This window comes from Grammomys surdaster, unplaced genomic scaffold (assembly GCF_004785775.1).
Source record: "Grammomys surdaster isolate TR1022 unplaced genomic scaffold, NIH_TR_1.0 64, whole genome shotgun sequence".
Classification (NCBI taxonomy): domain Eukaryota; kingdom Metazoa; phylum Chordata; class Mammalia; order Rodentia; family Muridae; genus Grammomys; species Grammomys surdaster.
In genome coordinates, this window is record NW_021604566.1 from 3216065 (window position 1) to 3241391 (window position 25327).

Here is a 25327-nt window from a genome sequence, read left to right on the forward strand (position 1 = left end):
AAAACACGTGACAGCTTCAGCAGACTAGTGTTATTTCCTTACGTAGCATACTGCCACCTGGTGGCAAGATAGACATGACATCTGTTAAGTCTGACTACAAAGCAACTCTCCAAGTATCTTGAACAATTTTACTTAAAGATATTAAACAGATGCTAGAGAATAAGACGCTGTGCGAGACAAATGACTTCGTAGTGTTCTCTTTGAGCTGGAAAACATGATGTAGCCTAAAATCTTTAATTTCCTTCTCAAATGCTGAAAGGAACTACATGTATCAATTTGTGCTAAAATAAAATAAAATTGGCACTTCACCACACTAAGCATTTTATATAGCTTACACTATTTCTTGAAAGACATTCAAATTACATTTAGAGAAATGGAGAATTTAAATTCCTTTCAAGAAAAGTTATAGGTATGGGATGATGTTACGCCTCGGAAACTATCACACCTGTTACAGGGGAACGAGATTCTTCTGGTTCCAACAATAGCACCATCTCTTACTAGTGTGTGACCGGAGATGCAGTCTATCTCTACAGGAGAAAGGGCGCGGGTGTGTAAGTCAGCAAACCCTGCAGATACTGCAGAGTAATAAACGGTCAATGCACATCAGAAAATTAAAATATCTTGATTAAACAAACAAAGAGAAGTAACTACAAGTCATGCATAGCGTGAGCACTAAAGAGTAATATACACTGAGACAAAACAAGTATACATTGATGGGACTCTCTATGGAAACACCAAGCAAATTTTAGTATTAGGGAGCTTAAGTAAAGAACTTGTTCAAATTCTGTAACTTTATTTGGATCCTATGTACTTTAGTGCAAGAGGCCTCAGATCACAGTGGCTTTTCAAACCCTATCTAAAGACAGTGTTGCTGGGGGGGCTACTCTTTGGGGTGAGGTAAAGGAAGGCTAGTCAATCTGCATTAGCTTCTTCAGCTTCCTGTTTCACTAGGAGAGGCCTTGCTGCCTCTGTTATCTATCAATGAAGGGGCAGGATGAAATGTAAATTAAATTAAAGAACTCAGGTTGTGCGTGGAATGAAAGATACGATGTGAAATTCTAAAGCTGTATAAAAGTCTGGGTAGTTGGTGTTTTATATATATGCATGCTTATAAATAAATAAATAAATGTCCACTTCAGGTGAATGTGATACACATGAATGCTACCTTGGTTAGCAAAGTGTATGCAACTTTGAAGAGTTAAAAGTAGGACCATCTGGGCTGGAGAGATGGCTCAGCACCTAAGAGCACTGACTACTCTTCTAGAGGTCCTGAGTTCAATTCCCTGCAATCACATGGTAGCTCACAACCATCTGTAATGGGAACTGATGCCCTCTTCTGGTACGTCTGAGGACAGCTACAGTGTACCCATATAGATAAAACAAATCTTAAAAAACAACAACAAAAAAAAGGTAGGACTATTTTTGAAGTTTCCAAGACTGGTGGCCAAACCAGAGGTAGTGAAGCTGAGTCAGCATTGCCCTAATATGCAAGGAGAGTGGTAGTTATTGGAGTAAGCTTTCCTCCAGGGATAGATGATCCAAGTCTGGCAAGGTGCTCAAATTCTGCTCGTGAAATCCTCTTCTAGGACTTTAACACAGACCGAATGTAGAGGACAAGAAAGCCTCTGGTTTACAGTCACATTCCAGCTGTCTGTCCTTTTTTAGTACCTACGGCCATAGTGAAGGAGCACAGCCTCTGTCACAATGTAAGTAAGGGGCTTGAAGTAGTCCTCTTCCTAGTTAGCACCATCTTCTCAAATCATTAGTTCTCCATGGTCATACAAATCTGTCCGTCCTGTTTTCTGGTTGCTTGGCAAGTAAACACCAACTGTCTTAGGACTCCTCTACTGTATTTTTAGCTACTTGCTTGGCTCTTTGGTGCCTTAGCAGCTAAGTTAAAAATTTTTAATCCTGACCTGTCAATAGGTTGAGGTATTTTAAGTAATTAATGTATTTTTTTGTCACATAAATTTTTTCTATTACACTGTATTTTAAAAGTATTTGCAATTTAAAACTTTAATTTAAATGAATACATAAAACCATAAAAATTGCAGCACCCATGATGTAATACAGTGTAGTGTGGGTTAATCTCCTTTTCCTTTCTTGTCTGAGTTGGTTTTAAAGCCACCATATGACGACAGGCTTCATGAAATGAACAGTATGGAAATAAGCAAGGGCGTTCAGCCATTACTTTGACGTGTTAATTTAAACGCCTTTGACTATAGATCAGTAGTAGGATCAATTGCCAGATGCTATAGGAGTCCTGCTAAGTTTTTTGAAGACCACCCCCCAATACTGTTTGTTCTACAATGGCTACACTATCCTATCTTCCCACCAACAGTGTCAGAGGATAGTCTTTTTCTCCACATATTTACTAGCATCTGCTGTAATTTGACTAGATCTATGTTATGAAGATCAAAAGAAATTATGGTAAGCTAGAGAGAACACCCCTTCCCAGAGCTCTAAGGAATTTTGTGCCTTAGTTTCCCCCCCACCCCCCGGTTTCACACATATTTGTAATCTTCTAGGCACAATGAATATAGGGAGAAAAAGAACTATCAAATAGTTCTAAGAAAAAAATTGGGTGGTGGTGGCAAATGCCTTTAAATACCAGCACTCAAATACTGGCAGAGGCAGGTAGATTTTTGAGTTCCATACCAGCCTGGTTTACAGAGTGAGTTCTAGGATAGCTAGGGCTACATAGAGAAACCTCATCTCAAAAGGGGCTAAAAGTGCTCTTAATTATCCAGCCATCACCTGGCCTCCAAAGAATGCTCAAGTTCTATCAGAGAAACCTATGTTTATTGGCACACTATTCACAATAGCCAGGGAATGAACCAGCCTCGATGTCTATCAACAAAGGAATAAATATCACACACAGACACAGACACAGACAAACACACACACACACACACACACACACACACACACACACACACACTATGGAATTTTATTCAGCTATTTAAAAAGTAAAATCATGACATCTGTAAGATATAAATTTCTAGACTCAGAAAGTCAAATTTTATGGGTTTTGTCATGTTTAAATATTTACTTATATATGTATGTATGTATATGTAAATATACATCATGAGGTCAGAAAAAAGACAGAGTAGAAAAGTGGTCTTTTTTTTTGTTTTGTTCTTCTTCTTCTTCTTTTTTTTTTTTTTGGTTTGGTTTTTCGAGACAGGGTTTCTCTGTGTAGCCCTGGCTGTCCTGGAACTCACTCTGTAGACCAGGCTGGCCTCGAACTCAGAAATCCACCTGCCTCTGCTTCCCAAGTGCTGGGATTAAAGGCATGCGCCACCACCGCCCAGTGAAAAGTGGTCTTAAGTATGGGGAAATAGAATTCATGTGGCACAAAAACAATAGAAAACCTACAACCAAATGCTGACTGTGTGTAATGGCTGGTAGTATGGGGAGACACAGTAAGTATCACAGAGGGGATCCCCAAGAAAGCTGGAGCTAACCATGTCCCTGAAGGGCATTTCCAATGCAGAGGACATTTCTGTGGGGGAGGGGATGTACTTCACAGATGATTAATTCCTACTTTAATACAGAGAACACATTGTTGATTGCTGGCAACCAAAGGGCCTTGGCTGTCAAATTACGGAATCTGATGCTCAGACTGTAGGGGACCACTACACAGTTTTAAAGAAACTGAAGAGCAACAATCATTTTTCATATTTTGGAAGCCCTCAGACAACAGTGGAAAACTGAAAAATGAAGACAGGAAGTCTTATTAGGAAGCAATTAGGGTCAACAAAGCAACAGGAAGGCAATGCAGATTAATGGGATGAGTGACTGAAGGGGTAAGCAGACACACAGGAGAAAACAGGAGGCTGACAAAGGACTCCAGCTCAGTGAGGATAGGTTATGCCTATGGGTCTGAAGAACACTCACAAAGAGCTCTCTAGCGGAGTGGAACTTGGATTTAAGGGACACCTCCACTCAAGTCTTGAGAGGTTTGGAGAGGCATAAAAAGACGGTAACACCAAGCTAAGGAAACTATAAGAGTAGTCAAAGGTATTCAAGAGGCTGTTTACAGTAGGAATGGGAACCCATTTCTTAGCTATGGCAATCATAAAGATAGGATGAACTTACCAATGGAGAAAGCATTCAGATGAGGAACTCATTAAGAAAAAGGACACTCTCATTGGAGACTGGAAAAGAACACATCCAGTACTGGAGAGACGGGTTTTTATTTTAAGACAGCTGAACCTTGATTATATAATTATATGCTCTAGCCAGGACCGAATAAAAAAAAGGAAGGGATGCAGATCACGAGAGGGTTTGAAACCATGTGCTTTAGAAGAGTGGGGAGTACGCCGTCAGCCTTTCCTGTGTGGTAACTGAAGTGCAACCTGCATTGCAGCAGGAGTCTTGAGCAATGTACACAGTATCACTGGAGAAGCACTCGTCTAAGACAACCCGTTTTAAGAAAAGCATGTGAGATATTTAGATTAGGAGAAACACTATTTGTGCCTCCTGCCACATGTCAAGTCAAACAGAAAAAAACCTTGTGGTACTGGGCCGTGCTAAAGGATGAGTAATTTCCCCAAAATACATGGGGGGATGGATGCTTAGAAAATTAAAAGTTAAATAAAACAGCAATTTTCTCTGAGACAAGGTTTTACTCTGTGGCTAGGCTAGCCTCAAACATATAGTAAGCCTCCTGCCCTCAGCCTTCTGAGTGCTGATATCACAGGCATGAGCCACCATACCAGCTTTTTCAGGAGATTTCTCTACAGTGGCTTCTCAAACATTAATACACTACTGTAATTTCTGGTTCTTGAAGAGGAAGCACATCTAATTTCTCCTATACTTGTTTGCCATTGGAATCCCAAGCAAAGAGATCATTATAGGCATTCTCGACTGTGCAGCAGTAAAAAGGGAAGGACAAGAACCTGCAATGCCTTGCTCTGAGTCCTCTGTGAACAGTGAAGATTATACATGAAAGCACTTAAGAAAACACACTCTGAATCTACCTACAGTATTACTGTAAGCATGTACAGTACTTGGACCTTATATTTAAAAAGACTAGTGACATTTACCAAAAGTATCAAAGGTGACTTATTAGGGGAAACAGAACAAGAATATTCTGGTTGAAATTGGTTGTCTTATGTTTCTTCTGTTGTGATAAATGCCATGACCAAAAGCAACTTGGGAAGGACAAGGATTTATTTCTTCTCTTTTTAAAAATTTATTTTAATTTTTAAATTTTTTTAAATTTTTTTTGTTTTTCGAGACAGGGTTTCTCTGTGTAGCCCTGGCTGTCCTGGAACTCACTCTGTAGACCAGGCTGGCCTCGAACTCAGAAATCTGCCTGCCTCTGCCTCCCAAGTGCTGGGATTAAAGGTATGCGCCACCACCGCCCAGTGGATTTATTTCTTCTCATTCTTTCAGATATCAAGCAGTCCATCACTGTGAGGAAGTCAGGCAAGAACTTGGAAGGAGGATCTGAAGCAGACTACAGAGGAGTGCTGCTTACTGGATTCTACAACTTCAGCCCACAAGCCCAGGGGTAGCATAGTCTCCTGTGGGCCACTTGCATCAATCATTAATCAAGAAAATTGACAAGAAAATTTGCCTACATGCAATCTGAGAGATATTCTCAACTGAGGCTCATCTTCTCAGATAACTTTAACTTGTGTCAAGTTGACAGAAAACCAACCAGGACACTGGTCCTTATACTACACTGCCATTTAGGGAAATGAAGTGTTACGGGGTGCTTCTACCACACTTACGCGGGTATATTTCTTCAGTATTCAGTCACCAGCACAACCTGGATAGAATCTATTTAATAAAGGCAATGCACTCTCATGATAATATGCTATGTAAAAATTATAATGTATCATTTGGAAATAAATACACAAAACTAATATACTGCTAACAAAGACATGTTTATAATGGAAAAGGTTTTCCATGTTTATGAAATTAATGTATATGTGTACAAATTTTGTGTGTGTTAATCTTTTATGTGATTCCTCTATTTTTTATTTTTTTCATATCCCTAGATATGTCTGAGAAAGTCTTACCTTCACTGGGATCTCACTTTGTTTTCATCTTCTTTATAAATTCAAGTATTTGTATTGTTTTGGTACTGTTTTAAATGTAAGATTCTAGTTCAAGAAAGATGGCCTCAATTCTGATAAGAGCAAAAACAGTTGGCTCATCAGAGGTTATTACTAAAGAAAATGCATAAGAGTAGAGGATACTGAAGAATGATGCTGGTGGTTCCTGTACCAGAAAGGATGAGTGTAGTAGGGCAGGGACAGTCAAGTTGGAATCATGGATCACCATCAGGATAGAATACTGAGGTTCCTTACTGTAGCGTTTATGTCAGAAGCAGCCCACTGAACAGAAGGGATATTATCTTTACTTCTTTCAGGCAGTAAGTGAAATAAAGCATTTCTAATATCAAAATTACAGTACTAACCCATACCTGCTGTTCACTCAGAAGAGTTGCTGGTTATTCAGCTCTTAGAGTTGTGTTCTATATTATTCTAACTCAGTAGTAGCCAACCAGGACTAATGACAGACACTATGGACCAGACAATGGTCCTCTGCCATTTTTCCCTAATCCTATTTTGTCCCTAAATACATCTTTTATGAATGTAATCATTAAGCTGACTAATAGTAAACAGTAAACATATAGATTATATAAGCTTATTTCCAGCTAACGCTGAAACAACAGTGACGTTATGTTTTAAATATTCTAATCCCTTCAAGGGAAAAATAACCCACATCTCTTGGTTTCTACTTGTATTACACAAACCACATCTTTGTTAAAATATATAAAAGGAAAACAACAGGCCCATTTCTAAAGACCAACAACATTCCACTGTGACTTAGCTGATGCATAATCATGTAGCCTTAATTTTCTAAAAGGAACTCATAATCAGATGGTCCATTAATCAGAAAATAGATACATTTATGAATGAATCACTTATCTTTTATCATAATTATCTTTAAATACATCATACATGTTAAGAGATGATTCACATGTGAGATATTTACTCATTTGGCTGTTTATACAGCTGGGACTTTGAGCACAGGCTCTCAAACAGATAGAACAATGTTCTCACCATGAGATATACCCTGACCTTGAATGGTTTTACTCTTCCTGACACACACAAGACTGCTTAGACAACTGCAGTGGGAATCTACCAAAATGAGCTAATATATAAATGCGTTTGGCTTTAAAATGGCTTTTACTTAATGATACAATTAATTGTGCTTAAAAATCTTACACATATGGTGTTGGGGCTGGACAGGTGGCTCAACAGTTAAGAGCACTTGTTCTTGTAGAGGACCTGGGTTTGGTTCCAAGCAGTCACAGGGCAGCTAAAACTATCTCCAGCACCAGGCACACATGTGGTAAGCATACATATATGCAGGCAAAATATCACACATAAAATTGTAAAAATCTAAAAAAAAAAAAAGTCTGCCATGTAGACAATGAATAAACAGTTGGTTGTTTTACTTTCAAATCATGTCTTATTCCATACATACTAGTTGTCTTTTTGTTTTTATGAATATTAGTCTAACATCTTCAGTTACTTTGGAGACAGTCTCCTCTCTCTCTCTCTCTCTCATATATATATATATATATATATATATATATGAAGCAAAATATCAAAAAATAAATTAAAACAAAATAAAGATTATATTGTAGCATGCTGTGCTGGTTGAATAGGAATGGCCCAAAAGACTCATATATTTGAATGCTAGTCACCAGGAAGTGGAACTCTTTGGTAGGATTAGAAGGATTAGGAGATATGGCCTTCCTGGAGTAAGTGTGTCACCGGAGGTTTGAGGTTTCAAAAGCCCATACCAGGCTTACAGTTGCTCTCTTCCTGCAGCCTGTGGATCAGACCTCTCAGGAAGTAGAACTCTCAGGTACTTCTCCAGCACCATGTCTGCTTACATGCCTGCCATGATGATAATAGACCAAGTCTCTGCAACTATAAGCAAACCTCCAATCAAATGCTTTCTTTTCAGTTTCCTTGGTCATCGTATCTCTTCACAGCAACAGAACAGTGACTAAGATAGACTATTAAGTGTCGTCTTATATAGTCTTAACACTTCCTCCCATGTAACACCCTCCCAGGTCCTGGCAGTGATTCATCTGTTCTGTGGACTCTTCAGTTTATCACCTCAAGAAAAGGAGGCAGAAGGAATCACACAGTGAACAAGGCTTGATGTTTGACTTCAATGAGCTCAGATACCTGGAACTTCATTCAGTATTTTCATATAACAACAGTTTTTCCCATTTTATTATTTAGTAAGGAAGTTTCCTTAGACCTAAAAGCTGCTAGGTTATTTCTAGCTTGGGACTATTATGAATAAAGCTGTTATGAATATTGGTCTATAGGTTGCTGTGCAGAAATTCCTTTCTCTTAAGTGCCCATGGGTATATGGGTATAATTGCTACGTTGTCTGGTAGCTCCATTTTAGTGTAATTGCTGAGGTGTTTTCTAGAGAGGCTGTGTTACTCAGTCCTACCATCCATGTGTGTGAGAGATCACGGGCACACTCCCCAACAGCATGTGGTGCAGTCATTCTCTTTCATCTGGGCTACTTAAAATAGACAGGGATGTAGGGTTATCTCCTTGAGGTCTTATTTGAGACAAGGTCTCATTACCGAGCACTGGCAGGTCTGGAAGTCCCGATGTAGACCAGTCTCGAGTAGGGGTCTGACTGCCTCTGACTTCTGAGTGCTAGGATTAAGGCAAGCACCAGTACCACATGGCTGAGTTTTTGGCTTTAAAGTCTAGGTTTTAGTCTTTTATTGGATCTAGGCTTAAAGAGTGTTTTCTCTTGGCGTGTAGAGAGAGCTCTCTCTCTCTCTCTCTCTCTCTCTCTCTCTCTCTCTCTCTCTCTCCATAAGAATGTTTCACAGAGTACAAGTTCTGAAAGGTCAATTTATTAATTTTTCCTTTTTAGAGTTATTCCTTTGGAGGCAAGTATGCCTATGCCCCAAGTGCCCTGCTTTTTTATCTGCTAAGAGAAAAACCAGTTGGACATTTTCTACTTGCTTTCACAAACCATTAGAGTTTATTTTCTGGGGTTTGCCTTCCACTGCAGTAGCACTCTTTACTATTAGGTGGTCTCATCACTGGCGTGCCCTGTGTCTTTGTTAGGTCAGCTGTATCTCTGAAATGGTTTCTAAGCTACTTATTACTCTGCTCTCTCCAAGCCTTCCTGAGCTTCCATCTTAGTGGTCACAGTTATGTGAAACCTGAAACCAAGTAGTGAGACTCACCCTGTTTTTCCTTCCAGTTTGTTTTAGCTACTGTAGTCCGTTTGCATCTCTGTATGTATTTTACATTATTACTTTCTACATTTACTAAAAATGGAATTTGTTTTAATAGAAATACTGTTAAACCTTTATGTCAATCTGTAAAGTGCACTGTTTTAGTCAGTGTTCTACTGCTGTGACGAGAAACCAAGACCATGGCAAGTCTCTCTGGTTGTTTTGTTTTGTTTTTAAGGAAAGATTTCTCTATGTAGCCCTGGTTGTCCTGGAACTCACTCTATAGACCAGGCTGGCCTCCAACTCAAGAGAGCTCCACTGGGCCTCCTGTAGGCTTCTGAAATCTCAAAGCCCATGCCCCAGTGACAAGGCCACACATACTCCAACAAGACCGCACCTCCTAATGATACACTCCCTATGAACCTATGGGAGCCATTTTCTTTCAAAATACCACAGTCACCATTAAGAAGCTGAACACTCCAAACAAGGAACACCCTATGTGTCTCCATCTACTCTGACCTTTTCCTTCTCTCATTAGTTTTAGTAGTTTTCATTGTATGTTTTACATGCACACATACAAACAATCACACATACTTAATTTTGTGTGTTTGGTAATATACAGTATGGTTACACGTGAGTGTGGAAACCAGAGGTCAACACTGGTTGTCCAGAGGTCAACACTTAGTTGTTTTTTCACCTCAGTTTTAAAGTTTTCCTGAGACCTATGTAGACCTGGTTGTCCTGGTCCTTGCTATGTAGACCAGTCTGGCCTGAAACTCAGATCCTCCTGCCTCTGCCTCCCAAGTACTGGGTAAAGGTATCTGTCACCATGCCTAGCTCTACCTTATTTTTTTGAGACAGTATCTCTCAGTGAACCTGTACTTACTGATTTGACTAGACTAGGTGGCTCCTGGGATCTGACAGCGTTTTTGCCTTCCTCAACCCCCAACATTGGTATGCAGGCATACATGATGTGTCTGGCTTTTCTGTGGGGGCAGTACTTCCAACTCAGGTCCTTTCGTTTGCAAGCCAAGCACTTTCCCCACTGAGCCATATCTCTAGCCTGCTATACAGGTTTTTAGATTTACATCTAAGCATTTTATTTTTGTGATTATAGATGATACTGAAATGTGTTCATGTTTCTACTGTTACAATTTAACAGAAATATAATTGATTTTTGTGTTTATCACGTGTCTACCAACCTTACTGATTACCCTTATTGATTCTAGACTCTTACCTTGTAAATTCCTGGAGATTTTCCTACTAATGTAATTATGCCACTCACAAAAACAGTTTTAATTTTTGTCCTGAGCTGTACACCTCCTTCTCTCTCTCTCTCCCCCTCTCTTTCTTCTCCCTCCCTCCCTCCCTCCCCCTCTCTCCCTCCCTCTCCCTCCCTCCCTTCCTAGTGATATTAATGTGCATGCTAGCTAGACCATCCATCAATATATTCGATAATACAATTATGACCAGACACAGACATCTTTTCCTTGTTCCTGAAGGAAGGGACAAGGCATTCAGCTTATCATCAATTTTAGTTGTGGTTTGTGTGCATGTGCATCACAAACCACATTTCGATGACCAGGTTATAGTGATTCGATTTTGGATACTGAGCAAGCACTGGTTACTTTGGAGAAATTCATTTGGTCATGATGTATATATCTTATATTTACACAAATATATGCATACTGAAATTTTTGCTAGGATTTTGTTACCTAGATTGATTGTGATCCTCCTGCCTCACTCAGCCCGCCAAGCTGATTACAGGAATGAATCACCATGCCCAGTATTACTGCTTTCTTGTAACTTAGATATAGATATATATTTTTTTAAAGTCTAATTCTTTTAATGAAAGTCAAAGGAAAGAAGGTAGATGAAACCATTTTAAGAAGCAGATACTATAAAGGGTGTAGATGCCTATGATGAAATAAATTTCACCTGTTTCTTTTTAGTTTTCCTTTTTTCTTTTCTTTTTTTTAAATATCTTTTTTTTTTTTTTACAATTTTCATGTATTTGTTTTTTATTTTTTTCCTTTTTTTTTCTCAAATCGTAATTAATTCACACAGGGGATATAAACACAGAAAGGCAGGATGTGGGGAAGGGAATGACACTGGAGTGTGGGTGATCAGGAGGAATACAGATATCATCAGAACCGGGTATCGGCTGGGTGAAGGTTCAGGGGACAAGTCACTATGACTCTGCCTATGACTTGCTTGTCCTTATCTAAGTCGGTATTGTCTGCCCAGGCTACCTATTTACAAGGTCTATGACTACTCAGGCTTATAAATTTCCACAAAAGCTGCCTGTTGACATTAGCTTATAGCCATCTGTTTCAATGTTTTTCCACTGAGACCCAAGACTTGGTGTTAGTATACGTGTATGACAGGCCTCTTGCTGATTTTAGGCCTATGGCTGATTTTAGGCCTTCAGTGTGTAAGCAGGGCTGCCCCTGACATCTCCTCCCTTCTCTAAGTATAGAAGGGCTGTGGTGACTTTAGTCTTGCGAAGGCAGGCATAGAGGCCTGACCTCCAGTATTTGAAGGGGACCTTGTAATGGCTCCAGTCCCTTTGTCGTTGTCCAGTGAGGCATGAGGGTCATACCCATCCCAATGTCTTTTTCCTGGTGAGGGGATACTTTTGACATCAACCCCTATGCAGTCAGGCTTGTCCCTCAGGGAACCCAGAGAGATACTTTTATCTTTTATTTATATTCCCGTGCAGTGCTTAGCCTCGGAGCCTAAGCAAGAATTCAGATCGCCTGTCAGAGGTGGTTCTAGGTGGCCCCTCTCTGCTTGGTCTAGGGGCAGAATTCCCCCCTTTTAGGTTGGGTGGAGATGGGTTTTGGAAACACCCTGTATAAAGTAACAACCTCATCTTGAGTCTCGTGGTCCTCCATAGCTAACTTATGATAATGTATCTGAGTAGGTTTTGCTACCAAATTATTTATCTGTTGTATCACAGAGTTAGTCCACCTATTTGAGGGCCAGGAACCAGCAGAAAAAAGCAAAAAGAACCCAAATAATGGTCCCAAGATGGGAGGAAATAGGGTTGATAACCTTGGAGAGGCTGAAAACCAATTCTTGTACCAGCATTCATCTGTCTCTTTCTCTCTCTGATTTTTCTTAGGGCCTTCACTACCTATTTCATGCTCTCTTTAACCCTCCTTGTCTTGTCTATGTAAAGGCAACCTTCTTCTTTGAGGGTTGTACACAGTCAAGAGCTGTATACAGCCTTTTCTATTGTACTAGAGTAAATCAAGTCCAATAAGGATCTTTGCGATTTTAGGAGGTCTCTTCAGACAGCGAAACGAGGGATTTCTTCAGATTAGTGATGTCAATCTCTAGCTGTTTGATGTTCTTGTCAGTGGCACTTCAAAGGTCTGAGTAGTATAAGTTTGGAGGCCAGCATCTGGATTAGAACTTCTAACATCGGACATCACGGGTGATTCATTTTTACATGGGATGCTGCCTGAGTTAAAGCTCCTGGGAGTCCCTCTTTCTCTCGGTTTTCTGGGGTTGGGTATGGAGCTGCCGCCTGGGACCTGCTCTATGCTCGGGCCCAGACCGGAAGTCCGTAATTTAGATATTTTTAGACTTATGATTTAAATATTGTTTCTTGTGCATCTCTATAACATCTTTCAAGTGCAGCACAGGTTTTGTATTATACATACATAAGTAACCACCATCTACTAGTGCACTTGTTTTTATCAAACTGAATGAAGTTTGGAGACTTTCCTTCCCATGATGTTCCTTTGTTATCTTTGGTCCCTTTGCCTACACTGGTACTACATTGTACAAGCTCACGTCAACCATCAAACATACTTTATAACACTCAACAGTGCACCATATTCATCTGTGCTTTGTTTTTCTTTCATTTTTTAATCATTTCATTTCCTATAGACATTCTTCTATGGTAGAGTTGCAGTTGACAAATTTATTTATCTGAGAATGCCTTGATTTTTCCTTCATTTCTCAGAGACTTTGTTGTAGGTACAAGATTCTAGATTAATAATTGTTTGCTTTCAGCTCTTGAAAAGTGTGTCATTTTCTTCTGGTTCCCATGGTTTCTTGTGAAAAATTCTTATGTGAGTGTTTTGGATGGATGGATGTGCACCACATGTGTGCAATACTCATGGAGGCCAGATAAGGGCGTGGGGGAACCCCTGGAACTGGAGTTACAGATATTTGTAAGTTGCCACAAAAATGCTGGAAACTGAACTTCAGTCCTCTAAAAGAGCATCAAGTGCTCCTAACCACAGAGCCTGTCTTATGATTTTTGATGAGAAAGCTGTCACCTGAATTGCTGTGTCTCACACTCCAATCCAACTGGGGTATTACTCTAAGTTTTCTTTTTCTTTCATTTGCAGAAATTTGACCAACAGAGTTTTGTTTTTTTGTTTTTGCTATGGATTTAGCTAGTATTAAGACTAATAATACGTAACTACCTTTGTTATGATCCCACAAGTCTATTTGGTACTATTCATTCTTCCTCCCAGGCTATTTTTTTTCCTGCAGTTCAGAATCTGCTTTAGAATGTATTTTTTGGGATGCTAGGGATCAAACACAAGGTTTAATGTATACTGGGGAATGCTATACCACTAAGTCACATCCCTAGTCTATCACTGTAGTTTAAACTGGATAGTTTCTATTGTTTTAAAAGTTAAGAAAAAGATTTAATTTTATTTTGTGTTATGTATAGATGCTTTGCCTACTTATATGCATGTACATGTGCATACACTGTCTACAAAGGCTAGAAGGCAGCACACTCCCTGGAACTGTTAGCCATCTGCCATGTAGGTGCTGGGAATTGAATACAGGTCTTCTGGAGAAGCAGCCAATGCTTGTAAGCCCTAAGCCATCTCCCTAGCTCCAGCTTCTACTGTATTATCATTCCATTTGCTATTTCTTTTATCAGCCACACATCAGATTTACCTATTTCAATTATTATTGTTTTAAGTTCTAAAAATTATTTTTATAATTTTTGGTAGTCAGGCTTCAGGTTTATTTATATAATCAGCACAGGATTACAGCTGTAGGCCAACACACCCAGCCTCTCTTACTCATTCAATGTGGCTCTTCCTGGTGTAGGTATGCCTGGAATCTTCTACCTGATGCTAGGAATTTTGAGGACTAAATTGGAAGACTCTGGATTGCATTTAGGCCTCTTTTTTTTTTTGCTTCCTCTGTCGATACTCTAACTGTAAAATGGTGCTACCAGTTCTTTACTGGTAAGTAATACTGGAAAATACTCTAGTAGTGGATATGGTCCCTCTTTTTTCTGTAATATCTGGGTACAGTGAATTTTTGCCCCCCCCCCCAGATCTATTTATTTATGTATTTTTATGTATATGGGTGTTTTGTATGCATGTACATCTGTATACCAGAAGAGGCATCAAATCCCATGGGACTATAGTTATAGATGGTTGTGGGCTATCATGTGGGTGCTAGGAACTGAACTCAGAACCTCTGAAAGAGCAGCCAGTACTTTGAACCGCTGAGCCATCTCTGTAGCCCCTGCTTGTCTGTTTTTTGAAATAGAGACTCACTATGTAGCCAGAATCTCACTAAGAGCTTCTGTCCTTCCTTCTCCCTTTCTTTTTTGGTGGTACTGGGGATCTGGCCCGGGGTCTCGTGTAAGTCAGATAAGCACTTTATCACATTCCAGCCTAGAAGAGCAACCTAAGAGTTCTCTAGGGGCTGCTGTATCTAGAGGCCCCTTTCCCGATACTTTGGGCTTTTTCTCAGTTGCATGTGTCAGCAGGAAAAGTTAATCTAGCTTATCTTCTCAATAGCAGAAGTTAGCTACCAAGTTAGTATCAAACTTATGGCAATTCTACTTGAGTCAGCCTCCTGAGTGCTGGGATTTTGGTTATTAATCTCTATGTCCCTCTTGATTCCACCTGTTTTTATGTTACAGTAATAGTCGTCCATCTTAAAATATTTCATCATAATATATTTAGCTTTTGAGAGGCAAATTAGTTTTTATCATTACGTAAGATGCTATTTTCTTATAAGGCAAATTCCAGCTCAGATGAAATTAAACAATTAGTCTCTCTCTATACAGACGTATAGTATAGGAATACAGCATTTCCTTCAAATAATAAAAAGGACAACAGCAATTTACTGCTTACAAATAAACACTGTATTTGTTAAGAAAAAAAGCACACAAAGGCATTGGAGGCAGAATTAGAAGTCTAAAGTTTTTTCCATGAATTGAAGCCTTGTTATCTGACCTCACAGTGTGATTCTTCATTAATCAGTTATGCCTTAGATGTCCTGAACCCCTTCCTCGCCAAAGACTAGCCTTATGATTTCAAGTACAACACTGCCAACAGAGGAGAAGCTCTCTGAAACAGATAGTTTTATATATATATAAATAAAAGTGTGTGTGTGTGTGTGTGTGTGTGTACATTTCTCCTTGAAGACAGACAAAAGTGTGGAAGAGATTTCTCACTTGGTGTTCTGTGTGAAGAGAAAAGTATGTTCAAGCTGTAATTACTTCGACTAACAAGCACTAGTTAGTGCCTGTATAAAATTCGTTTAGAAACATCACAGGGTTCCTCATCAAGCATAGATAAGTCTATGGTACCAAGAATTCTTCATTGAATAAAGCAGTGTCACAGAATTACTACAGTTAATTTTTGGATTCAAGGGTTGTGATGGTTTGTATATGCTTAGCCCAGGGATTGGCACTAATAGGAGTTGTGGTCTTGCTGGATTAGGTGTGGCCTGATTGGAGTAGGAATGGGCTTTAAGACCCTAGTCCTAGCTGCCTGGAAGCCAGTCAGTCTTCTCCTGTTTGCCTTGGGAATGAGATGCAGAACTCTCAGCTCCTCCCTCATGCTCCTGCCTTGATGATAATGGACTTAACCTCTGAACCTGTAAGCCAGCCCCAATTAAATGTTGTTCTTTATAAGAGTTGCCTTGGTCATGGTGTTTCTTTACAGCAGTAGAATTTTAACTAAGCAAGGGTTAATTAGAAAACTTAATATTTAATAATGAAATACTATGTCTAATGTGCTATGCTAGCTGATGCACAGGGCCCTTTCCTCAGCTATACTTAAAACAATAAGCTCTTCCAGCCACTGTTTTTTCTAGGGCCCCTTTCAGTCATTTTTATAAGCTGCTCTCATTCATGAGGAAGCAATTCAGCATTACTTCAAGTAGACTTCTTTCTTAGCCTCATTTCCTCTTTTGATAAAATACAAAATATAGGTATGCTAATCTTCTAGTGTAGTGTAGTATAGTGTAAATAATATAGCATAAAAATGTATTCAGAAAACAAACAGTTCAGGATGATTAGACCAACAAAAATGAGATAATATCATTTTCACCCACTAAAGACAGACAGCAGGATTCTCATGAAGTGATAAGTGATACTGCACACGGATATACTGACACATGACACATGCAGGGCACAGGGCTTCAGAAGACAATGCAAAAAGTCAGATAGCAACTGTTTTACTTTAATATTCAACAAGTACTAGAAACTTAAGCTTATAAAATAAAGACCAGTAAAAAAAATGTTAAGGTCTATGGAATATACCTATAAGCCAATGGATGAGGCCCTCATTAACTTACCTCTTCTACGTTAGAAGCAGTCTTGGCAGAAGTTTCCATGAAGATAAGTCCATGCTCTCGTGCAAAAGCTTCACCTTCTTCCTTTTTCACTTCTCTCCTAGATTCTAAGTCACTGAGCACAGAAGAGAAAGAGTTGTGTTAGTAAATAACATAGTACAAATAGAGGAATCAGTCAGTAGAAAATGTACCACGGAACTCAACATCACACAGACCATTTTTCAAAAGTTTCATACATAATAATTAGCTGCATTATTCAGGGTGTTATGAAGGTCAACATGTTTGAAATACATCGCCTACTTTCAAGTGACTTGAATTCCAGCAGAAACATATTCCAACTCTGAGTTCCAGAATGGTAAGATACTTATAGCAGTAGCAGGAAGGCAACTTGGTATGGTATCCCATCTTCAGAGTGGGTTACCAAAGCAGAAAGTTACTAAGGATAACAGTTTAAAAGGAGAACTAACCCCATCACCTCATCCACTGTCCACAGTGCCCGAGTTTCTAAAAATGAGATAAAAATATCTGCCATCCAACTTCCCAAAGTTATAGGAAACTCTGTAAAATCCTAAGTGTTAAAGAAATGGGAATTAGATTATTTATCTTGGTTTAATCCTCAGTTTCTTCTTAAAGCAGAACCAGTAGGACATGGGCAGGGACAAACAGAAGTCTGAGCCTGGGTGATCTCCTTGCAGTTTTCTTCATAAAGAATTAGATTAGTGCAGGAAAGAGTTTTTTATGCATGCTCTATTATAAAAGTTCAAAACCTTAACTATTAGTGTTTATGAAACATAGTTGACATAGTTGGCTAGTTGGTCTGTTTGTCTTTCACTTACTGTAATATTCTGAATACATAGCAATAGTTCATTCCTTTTTATTGCTGAGTTACATTCCTATTTTTCCTGGCCATCTCAAAGTGACCAGTTCTTTTGTCAAGAGCTTTTGCCACAGTGTCCTGCATTTGCCATACACCCAAAGAAACAGTAACTAGCAATCTAATGAAACCTTTTCCCACTTGATTTTCAGATAGGTATTTTTCTCATAACAGAAAACTGACTGACCAAAGCACCACTGTGGTTATAAAAGCCTTATAAACCTTGCTGGGAACAGTGGTGTATACCTCTAGTCTCAGCATGGGGGAACAGGGGTGTATACCTCTAGTCTCAGCATGGAAGACAGGCAGCAGCTCACTGCAAGGTCAAGAACAGCATGTGCTCTACAGAGTAAGTTCTAGGCCAACTAGAGAGACTTTGTACAAACACAAAACAAAAACAACCAACCAGAACCTGTCCTCCCCATTCAACAACACAACAAATATTTCAAAATCTATATTAGTAAAAGCAGTAGATCTTCCAATTTTGTTTCTCTAAGTTGCTATGATTAGACTACAGTTTTCACATTAAAAAATACATTTTAAAACCAATTATGACTAACCTAAAAGATACAGTGAACAACTAACTATCTTAAAAGTACTTAGTTTTCATAAGCTAGATGTGGTGGCTCATGCTTATATTTCCAGCATTTGGGGGTGAGGGAGGACAGGAGGCACCCTTGGCTACAGAGTGAATTTGAAGTCAGCCTGAGATACATGAAACACAGTCTTAAGACTCGTGAATGTGGCATGTGCTCTCTATTCAGTTTGTTCACAGCATTCTCGTCTTCTTTTAGTACCAGAGGGATCTGTAGTAATATCACATGTTCTGATTCTGATAATGTGATCACAATCTATTTTACTTATTTTCTCAAAGAATACTTTCTATTTTTACAGCCAGGCATGGTGGTGCACACCTGTAATCTCAGCACTGAGAAGGTTAAGACAGGAGGATTGTCAGCTTCAGGCCACAGGCACATAGAGACACAGTTCTCAGTTTCCCAAAACAAAATCAGTAGCTTCTGATGTTACTGTTTTCCTTTCTCTTTGCTTATACTGGTGTTTGTTTTTAAAACAAGGTCTCACTGTGTAGCCTGAAGAGGCATGGTCTGCTTCAGCCTTGTGTGGGCTGGGTCTCCATACTTACCCATCTTTTTAGTCTGATAAAAAGATGTAATTCCCCCCAATATATTTATTCAGTGTTATAATTTCCCACTTCTGCTACCACATTTCACAATTTTTCAAAGACTGTAGAGACAGAAGTTTATTTGTGAAAACTGATAATAACATAATAGTTTCTACTAATAGCAGTGCAGGAGGTGTGAACTACAATTATCAGCCCATGGATCCCCTTTAGTGTTCAACTGTCTGTAAATTCATTTGGCATTCCTTATATGAATGTGTAGTATTCTGTGTTCTCTTTTGGACTGGCCAGATATGTAACTGGTTTCTTCACTAATTAATGAGATTAAAAACTTGAACACGCTTGTTATTAAATTATCATTTTACTTTTCTAAATATATTATCTGCCCACAGTATATATTTTATAACCCTGAAGAACAAATGAATTCTACTTCTACCACTTAAAAATACTGTTTGGTGACCACTCCAGCCAGGAAAGCAGATAGGCTAAATACAGATCTCCCCCTTTCCCTCCCTCCCTCCAAATCCAGTCATCCAGTCTCATCCCTAGCTCTGCAGTTGACCACATGCTGAGGCTATCCCCCCCTCACACAGATCTTCCCCTACAGGTAGCTTCCCCTACTCTTGATTTACCCCAGCTCCCATCCCCTGCAGGCACTCCTGGGAACTCACAGGCCAGTCCAGTTAGGGAAGCAGAAAAGCTAGCTCTCCCCTCAGCTCCTCTAAACCTAATCCCCGAGTCACATCCAGTCCTCTGTAGCAGACCACCTGCTTCAGCCTCTCCTCAATCTCTGCCCCTTTCCCCAGAGGATCACAAAGATCTTCCCCTCCAAATTTCCCTCCCCTCACTCATTGCTTTATGCCAGCCTCCAACTCCAGAAGACACTCCCTAGGAATCCAAAGTCCATTCCAGCACGAGAAGCAGACAGGCTAACTGCAGATCTTCACCTCTCCCTCCATCCTCAAAATCCAATCACCAGCTCCTTAGCGGTCCACCTGACTTGGCATGTCCTCACTCTCTGCTCCCATTCCCAAGGAACTAAGCAAGTCCTGGCAGAACGCTCTTTTCCTCCCTCCTGTAGACTCCCTCAGCCCTCTGCTAGCCCATCCCCATTCCTAAGTGTCACTTCCCAGTACCTACAAACACATTCTACCTGGAACCAACAGTGGTCACGCCTAGAAAGATCTTAGAATTTCCTACCAGGCAACACACAGCCACCACTCTCCTAAGAACCAGAGGGCAACAAAAACCAAGGAACAAAACACCCAATAACAGTAAGATCTAAAGAAATACTCAGGATTTAAATAAAACTTTAAACTTAAACTTAAGAAGCCAGTAACTTTCATGCAGACAAATCTACAGGAAAAGTAGTCACAAAGAGTAACCACATCACTCACTACTAATGCAAGCTAAGCTCTAAGTTACTCCTTTTACCTTTTATTTCCAATAAGCATGATGACCATATTGGAATTGGAATGCTGACGGGCATCTTCTAACCAGGTTGTCAAGTGGTTGAACGTGTCTCTCCTAAACATAAACAGTATGTGATTACAGTTTTCAATATTTCTCCTCATAGTACACAATAAATAAGCTGTCTACATTCTCTAAACATTAACCATGTTAGCCACAGCCACTCATACTATGAGAACCTCATTTAAAGCACGGTATTTGGGTTTAATGCTCACTGATTATATTTCAGTTAGAATAAATACAACTGTTAGCACAGTTTAGAAAATTTCAATGACCATATAATAGCACCAAATTGATCAATTTGGGGTCCTTATTTAAATAAGAATGAATTGAGCTGCAGATTTTGAGAATACATAATAAATTTGATTCAAGACACAGTTTTAAAGATGAGTAGCTAACAGGACAGCCAGGGCTACACAGAAAAACCCTGTCTCAAAAAAACAAAAAACAAAACAAAAAACAGAAAAACAAAAACAAAAACAAAAAGATGAGTAGCTAAAGCATAAAGGCTTTATAGTGTTATTGCTAGTAATCACACTTATTTAGAAACAGTCTCCTTGAACGGAGCTGAAAAACTAACACAGACTTACCTTGTAATATCATACACTAGTAAAGCCCCCGCTGCACCTCTGTAATATGACCTTGTGATAGAACGAAAGGACTCTTGCCCTGCCTGTGAAGAAACAAAAGGTTGCAAAGTTTCCTTTAAAGTGATATCCTTTTTACATTTCCATGTTACGTGTTAATATATTACATATTAAACATAAAGGAAAGGCAGTCATAAACAGAGGAGAAAACTTCACTAGTCTTAGGAAAAAAATCATATAATAACAGCACTATTGCTCCAATCATCAGGATGCACAGGCGGCAATTCCCACTCCTCTCCCACTCCCAAACAAGACCCCTAACCCTTTTTGGCAATCCCTGACAACCCAATTTACTGAATGGCTTCACAATACATGAATCATTATTAGAGCACAGAATGGACTCCTAGCAACTAAGCCTTGAAGACAAATTTGAAAGGAAGCAAATAACCCAGAGCCTCACATTTGAATTCAATAACCCACTCCCTGGGGCAGCTGTTGACACTAGAATAAATAAAGCCCATTGTAAATAAATGATGAATGACATCTTTACGCCCACCATCTGCTGGTGGAAAGGTTGTCAGTAGGCCAAGGATGCAGATTTTATCAGTTATACCATAAACTGCAGTGGGCTTTCAACAGCCACAAGACAGAATTCTTTGAGCAATCATTTTATTATGAAAAACAGAAAAAGGTTCTGAATTGAATTTATATAATTTTTCTTCACACAATCAATTTCCTCTGCGTCTGATATATAATGCTTGTCAAGAGGCAACCGGATGTAAATGTCATCTTTATATCCTGTGAAACAGGCACCAGAGGTTAAGTCCAGTTCAATAATTTTTCTATTTCAAAGTATTAACATTCTGCTAAGCAAGGCTGAGGAAGGCTATAACTATAGACATAATTTTTTGTACTTAAAATATATGAATTTGAAAGACATTTAGGTTTTCATGTTCTGAGTCTTGAATTTCTGGTGTAAATATAAAGTCTTTCTATCTTGTTCTGGTTTGTTCCAATATCTTCTCTTGCTGACCCTTCAAGAATATTCCCTGCCTTGAATGTCACTCTCTCTCAGTGCCTAGAACTGGGACTGGTACTCAGCACTCAGAGAAAGCATGCTGAAGGAAACTGTAGAATCAAGTGTCTTAGCCACATGCATAAAACGGTCAGTATACCACTGCACACAAGGGGCCCAGCCCATCCAACAATAACTCTCAGATCTAAGTTAACAAGTCCTCTCCCAGGACCCAGCTCTAATACTTAAAATGTCTTCTGCTGAGAGAGAGCACAAAAGCCATTGTATGGAAAAACAAACAAAACCCAACCAGTTCCTTTCACACGGTTTGAAGTTAAACAAACAAACAAAGCCCTAGAAAGTACAACAGCCACAGCAACTCATGCCTGCCATACTACTACCTGGAAGGCTGAGGTAGGATGGCTGTTGCGCTTAGGCTATCCTAAGACATAAAGTGAGTTCTAGATTAGCCTGGGCTACAAGAGACTATGTCTCAAACACAACAACAACAACAACAAGCAACACACACACACACACAGGCTCATAAAGCTAATTTTATTCCTATTGGTATCACCAATATTCAAAATATCTCTATGGTTGTTTCTCTTATTCCCTTCCTAAAAACCTATTCTTTCCCCTCCACCTATCACTTTCTATTCTTTAGAGGATCAGTTCAAACTCTCCAGGTCTCACAAAGTGGAGGGGCTTGGCTACTATACTCCACATTCATCTTTCTCTCCTCACACATCCAAAAGCACTTCCATGTGGTTTTGTCTTAACACTATTGATCAAATGAAATGAATACAATGCTCAAATGCACTTCCTCTTTAGTCCCAGCAGGGCTAACCTAAGTGTGTTTATAGAAGGCACTTTAATGTGTTATCTTGATTGTTCCCAAAGATCTATCCATTCAGTACTTTAGATTTGTAATACATACTTCTGTTGGTTAGCCATTCACCTAACAATAAAACTCTAGCTATGTAAAGAAGAACAAAATTTAAAAAGAAAGTAAAAAGAAAATATGTAGATATGAAAATTTTGTAAGAAAAAGTTATTTTAAAAATTTGGAAGGAGTGGAAATGAGTATATACTAAATAACAACATCCTAATATACGGTGACTAAAACATAGAGTGTGGGAAGAAAACAATTTCTTTTGATTATGAGTCTCCCATATCCCAGGCTGGCCTTGATCTCCTGATCAAGCTCTGCCCAGTGCAGAAAAGGGCCTCTCTTGGTTACAGGCCGAGGACAGTACCCTCCTGCTGCCTGCAGATCAAGATGTAAAACTCTTGACTCCTCTGCCTGCATACTTCCCACCATGATGATAATGGACCGAACCTCTAAAACTGAAAGCCACCCCCAATGAAATGTTTGCCTTTATATGAGTTGCCTTGGTCATGTCTTTTCACTCCAATGAAACCCTAACTAAGACAACTGGAGATCATACTTTTAAATCTCTAAGAGAGAAAGACTTTGTATATATTATTTTTCTCTTTATCATGCTTTTTCTTTCCTGCCTTCCTTCTTTTAAGATGTGAGAGGTAGATCTAAGACTTACGAATTCTAGGCAAGCTCTTGATCTATGAGATACATACTTTCGAGCCCTTCCATGTAGGTTTTTTTTTCTTTCCATTTTTTTCTCTGAGGCAAAGTCTAATGTAGTCTACACTGGCCTCTAATTCCTATACATCTGAGAATGATCTTCAATTCCTGATCTTTCTGCTTCTATCCTCCCAAGTGCAAAGATTAGAGGCATGTGCTGCTGTGTCCAGGTTTTCCATGTAGTTTTGATTTGAAGTCATGTAGCCTGAGAAAATCTAAGTCAAAAAAAATGTTGGGCCAGGGACACAACTCAGTTGGTATGGTGCCTGTCTCACAAGTGTGGGGACCTGATTCCCAGTCTTCATGTAAAAAGCTTGGTATGGTGGTATGCATATAATCCCAAGACTTTGGAGGTAAAGTGGGGAATCCCTGAAACTCACTGGCCAGCCTAGTACAAGTGACGAGCTCCAGACTCTGACACAAACAAGAGAAAACCAAGGTGGGCCATGATCAAGGAAAATACCTGACATCGACCTCTGGCATCCCCAAATACCTACATGCACACCAATGCATACATGTAGCACATGCAGTGTTAAGACATTTTAGGCTAGCAGTAGAAACACTTACAGATACAAGCTGTGGTGGGGCACTTTTAATCCCATCACTCAGGTGGCACAAGCAGGAAGATCTCTGAGTTCAAGGCCAGCCTGGCCTACAGAACTAGTTCTAGGACAGCCAGAGCTACACAGAGAAATCCTATCTCAAAAGAAAACACAACAACTAGCCAAACAAACAAACTAATAAACAACCAAACAAAAAAACACAAACAGCCGGGCAGTGGTGGCACATGCCTTTAACCCCAGCATTTGGGAGGCAGAGGCAGGCGGATTTCTGAATTTGAGAAACCCTGTCTCGAAAAAAAAAAAAGAAAGAAAGAAAGAAAGAAAGAAAGAAAGAAAGAAAGAAAGAAAAGAAAGAAAGAAAGAAAGAAAGAAAGAAAGAAAGAAAGAAAGGTTACTGAGTATATTGTAAGAAGGTTCACAAAGGTAGGCAGTAATTAGAATAATGTTTATAAATTCAAATCATTTTCTTATTCTGGGTTCATATTAGAAAACATCATTTAAAACCATATAGATTATGTGTAGCATTAGTTCATCAAATGGGAAGTGGTGGAAATAGGATATTAAGTTAAGAAGCTTCTGGTGATCAGGACTGAATCAAACTTAAACTAGTAAGCTCTCAGGATCAATAACTATATAATAGTGGTATTTTTATGTTTACATCACACTCTTTTTAAAAGTCTAGACTTGATTATTTTTCTTAAAAATACAATAATGAGGGGCTGGAGACATGGTTCCATGGTTGACAGCAGCTGCTGTTCTTACAGATGACCCTGGGTTTGGTTCCCAGTACCCACATGACAGTTCACAACTATCTGTAACTCTAGTTCTAGGGCATCCAATGGGCCCCTGCACATGTGTAGCATACATATATACTCATGCAAACACACAGATACATAAAAATAAGCAAACATTAAAAAACTATACATATATACAGTTCCTCAAGCATTTTGATTAGATCATAAGGCCTAAGGATTCACACAGATTTGTCTATCAGTTCCTGCAGGCACATTTACCTGTTGAAATCACTAAATATTAAGAACAATCTTTTCTAGTCCCTTTCATTTCAAGGCTGTAGAAATTTGGTGTCTAACATATTTAACCTTACCGAAGCATGCAAAGGCACTCTTATAAATGCTACACTTACTGTGTCCCAGATCTGGAGTTTTATCTGTTTCCCATCAATCGTTATCATTCGAGCACCAAACTCTACACCTGAATGAAACAGAAAACAATTTGTTAA

General features: G+C 39.2%; 1 protein-coding gene across 1 annotated transcript in view; it reads right to left on the reverse strand.

Annotated features, from left to right (window-relative positions):
- The window catches only part of Rab2a (RAB2A, member RAS oncogene family), a 67783-nt gene that overhangs the window by 8177 nt on the left and 34279 nt on the right, over positions 1 to 25327 (reverse strand). Inside the window, exons 3-6 of the mRNA XM_028769923.1 lie at positions 25232 to 25299; positions 20910 to 20992; positions 20284 to 20376; positions 16838 to 16949 (exon numbers count right to left, since the gene is read on the reverse strand). Coding sequence (XP_028625756.1) covers positions 16838 to 16949; positions 20284 to 20376; positions 20910 to 20992; positions 25232 to 25299 — 356 coding nt within the window. The remainder of the gene's footprint in view (positions 1 to 16837; positions 16950 to 20283; positions 20377 to 20909; positions 20993 to 25231; positions 25300 to 25327) is intronic.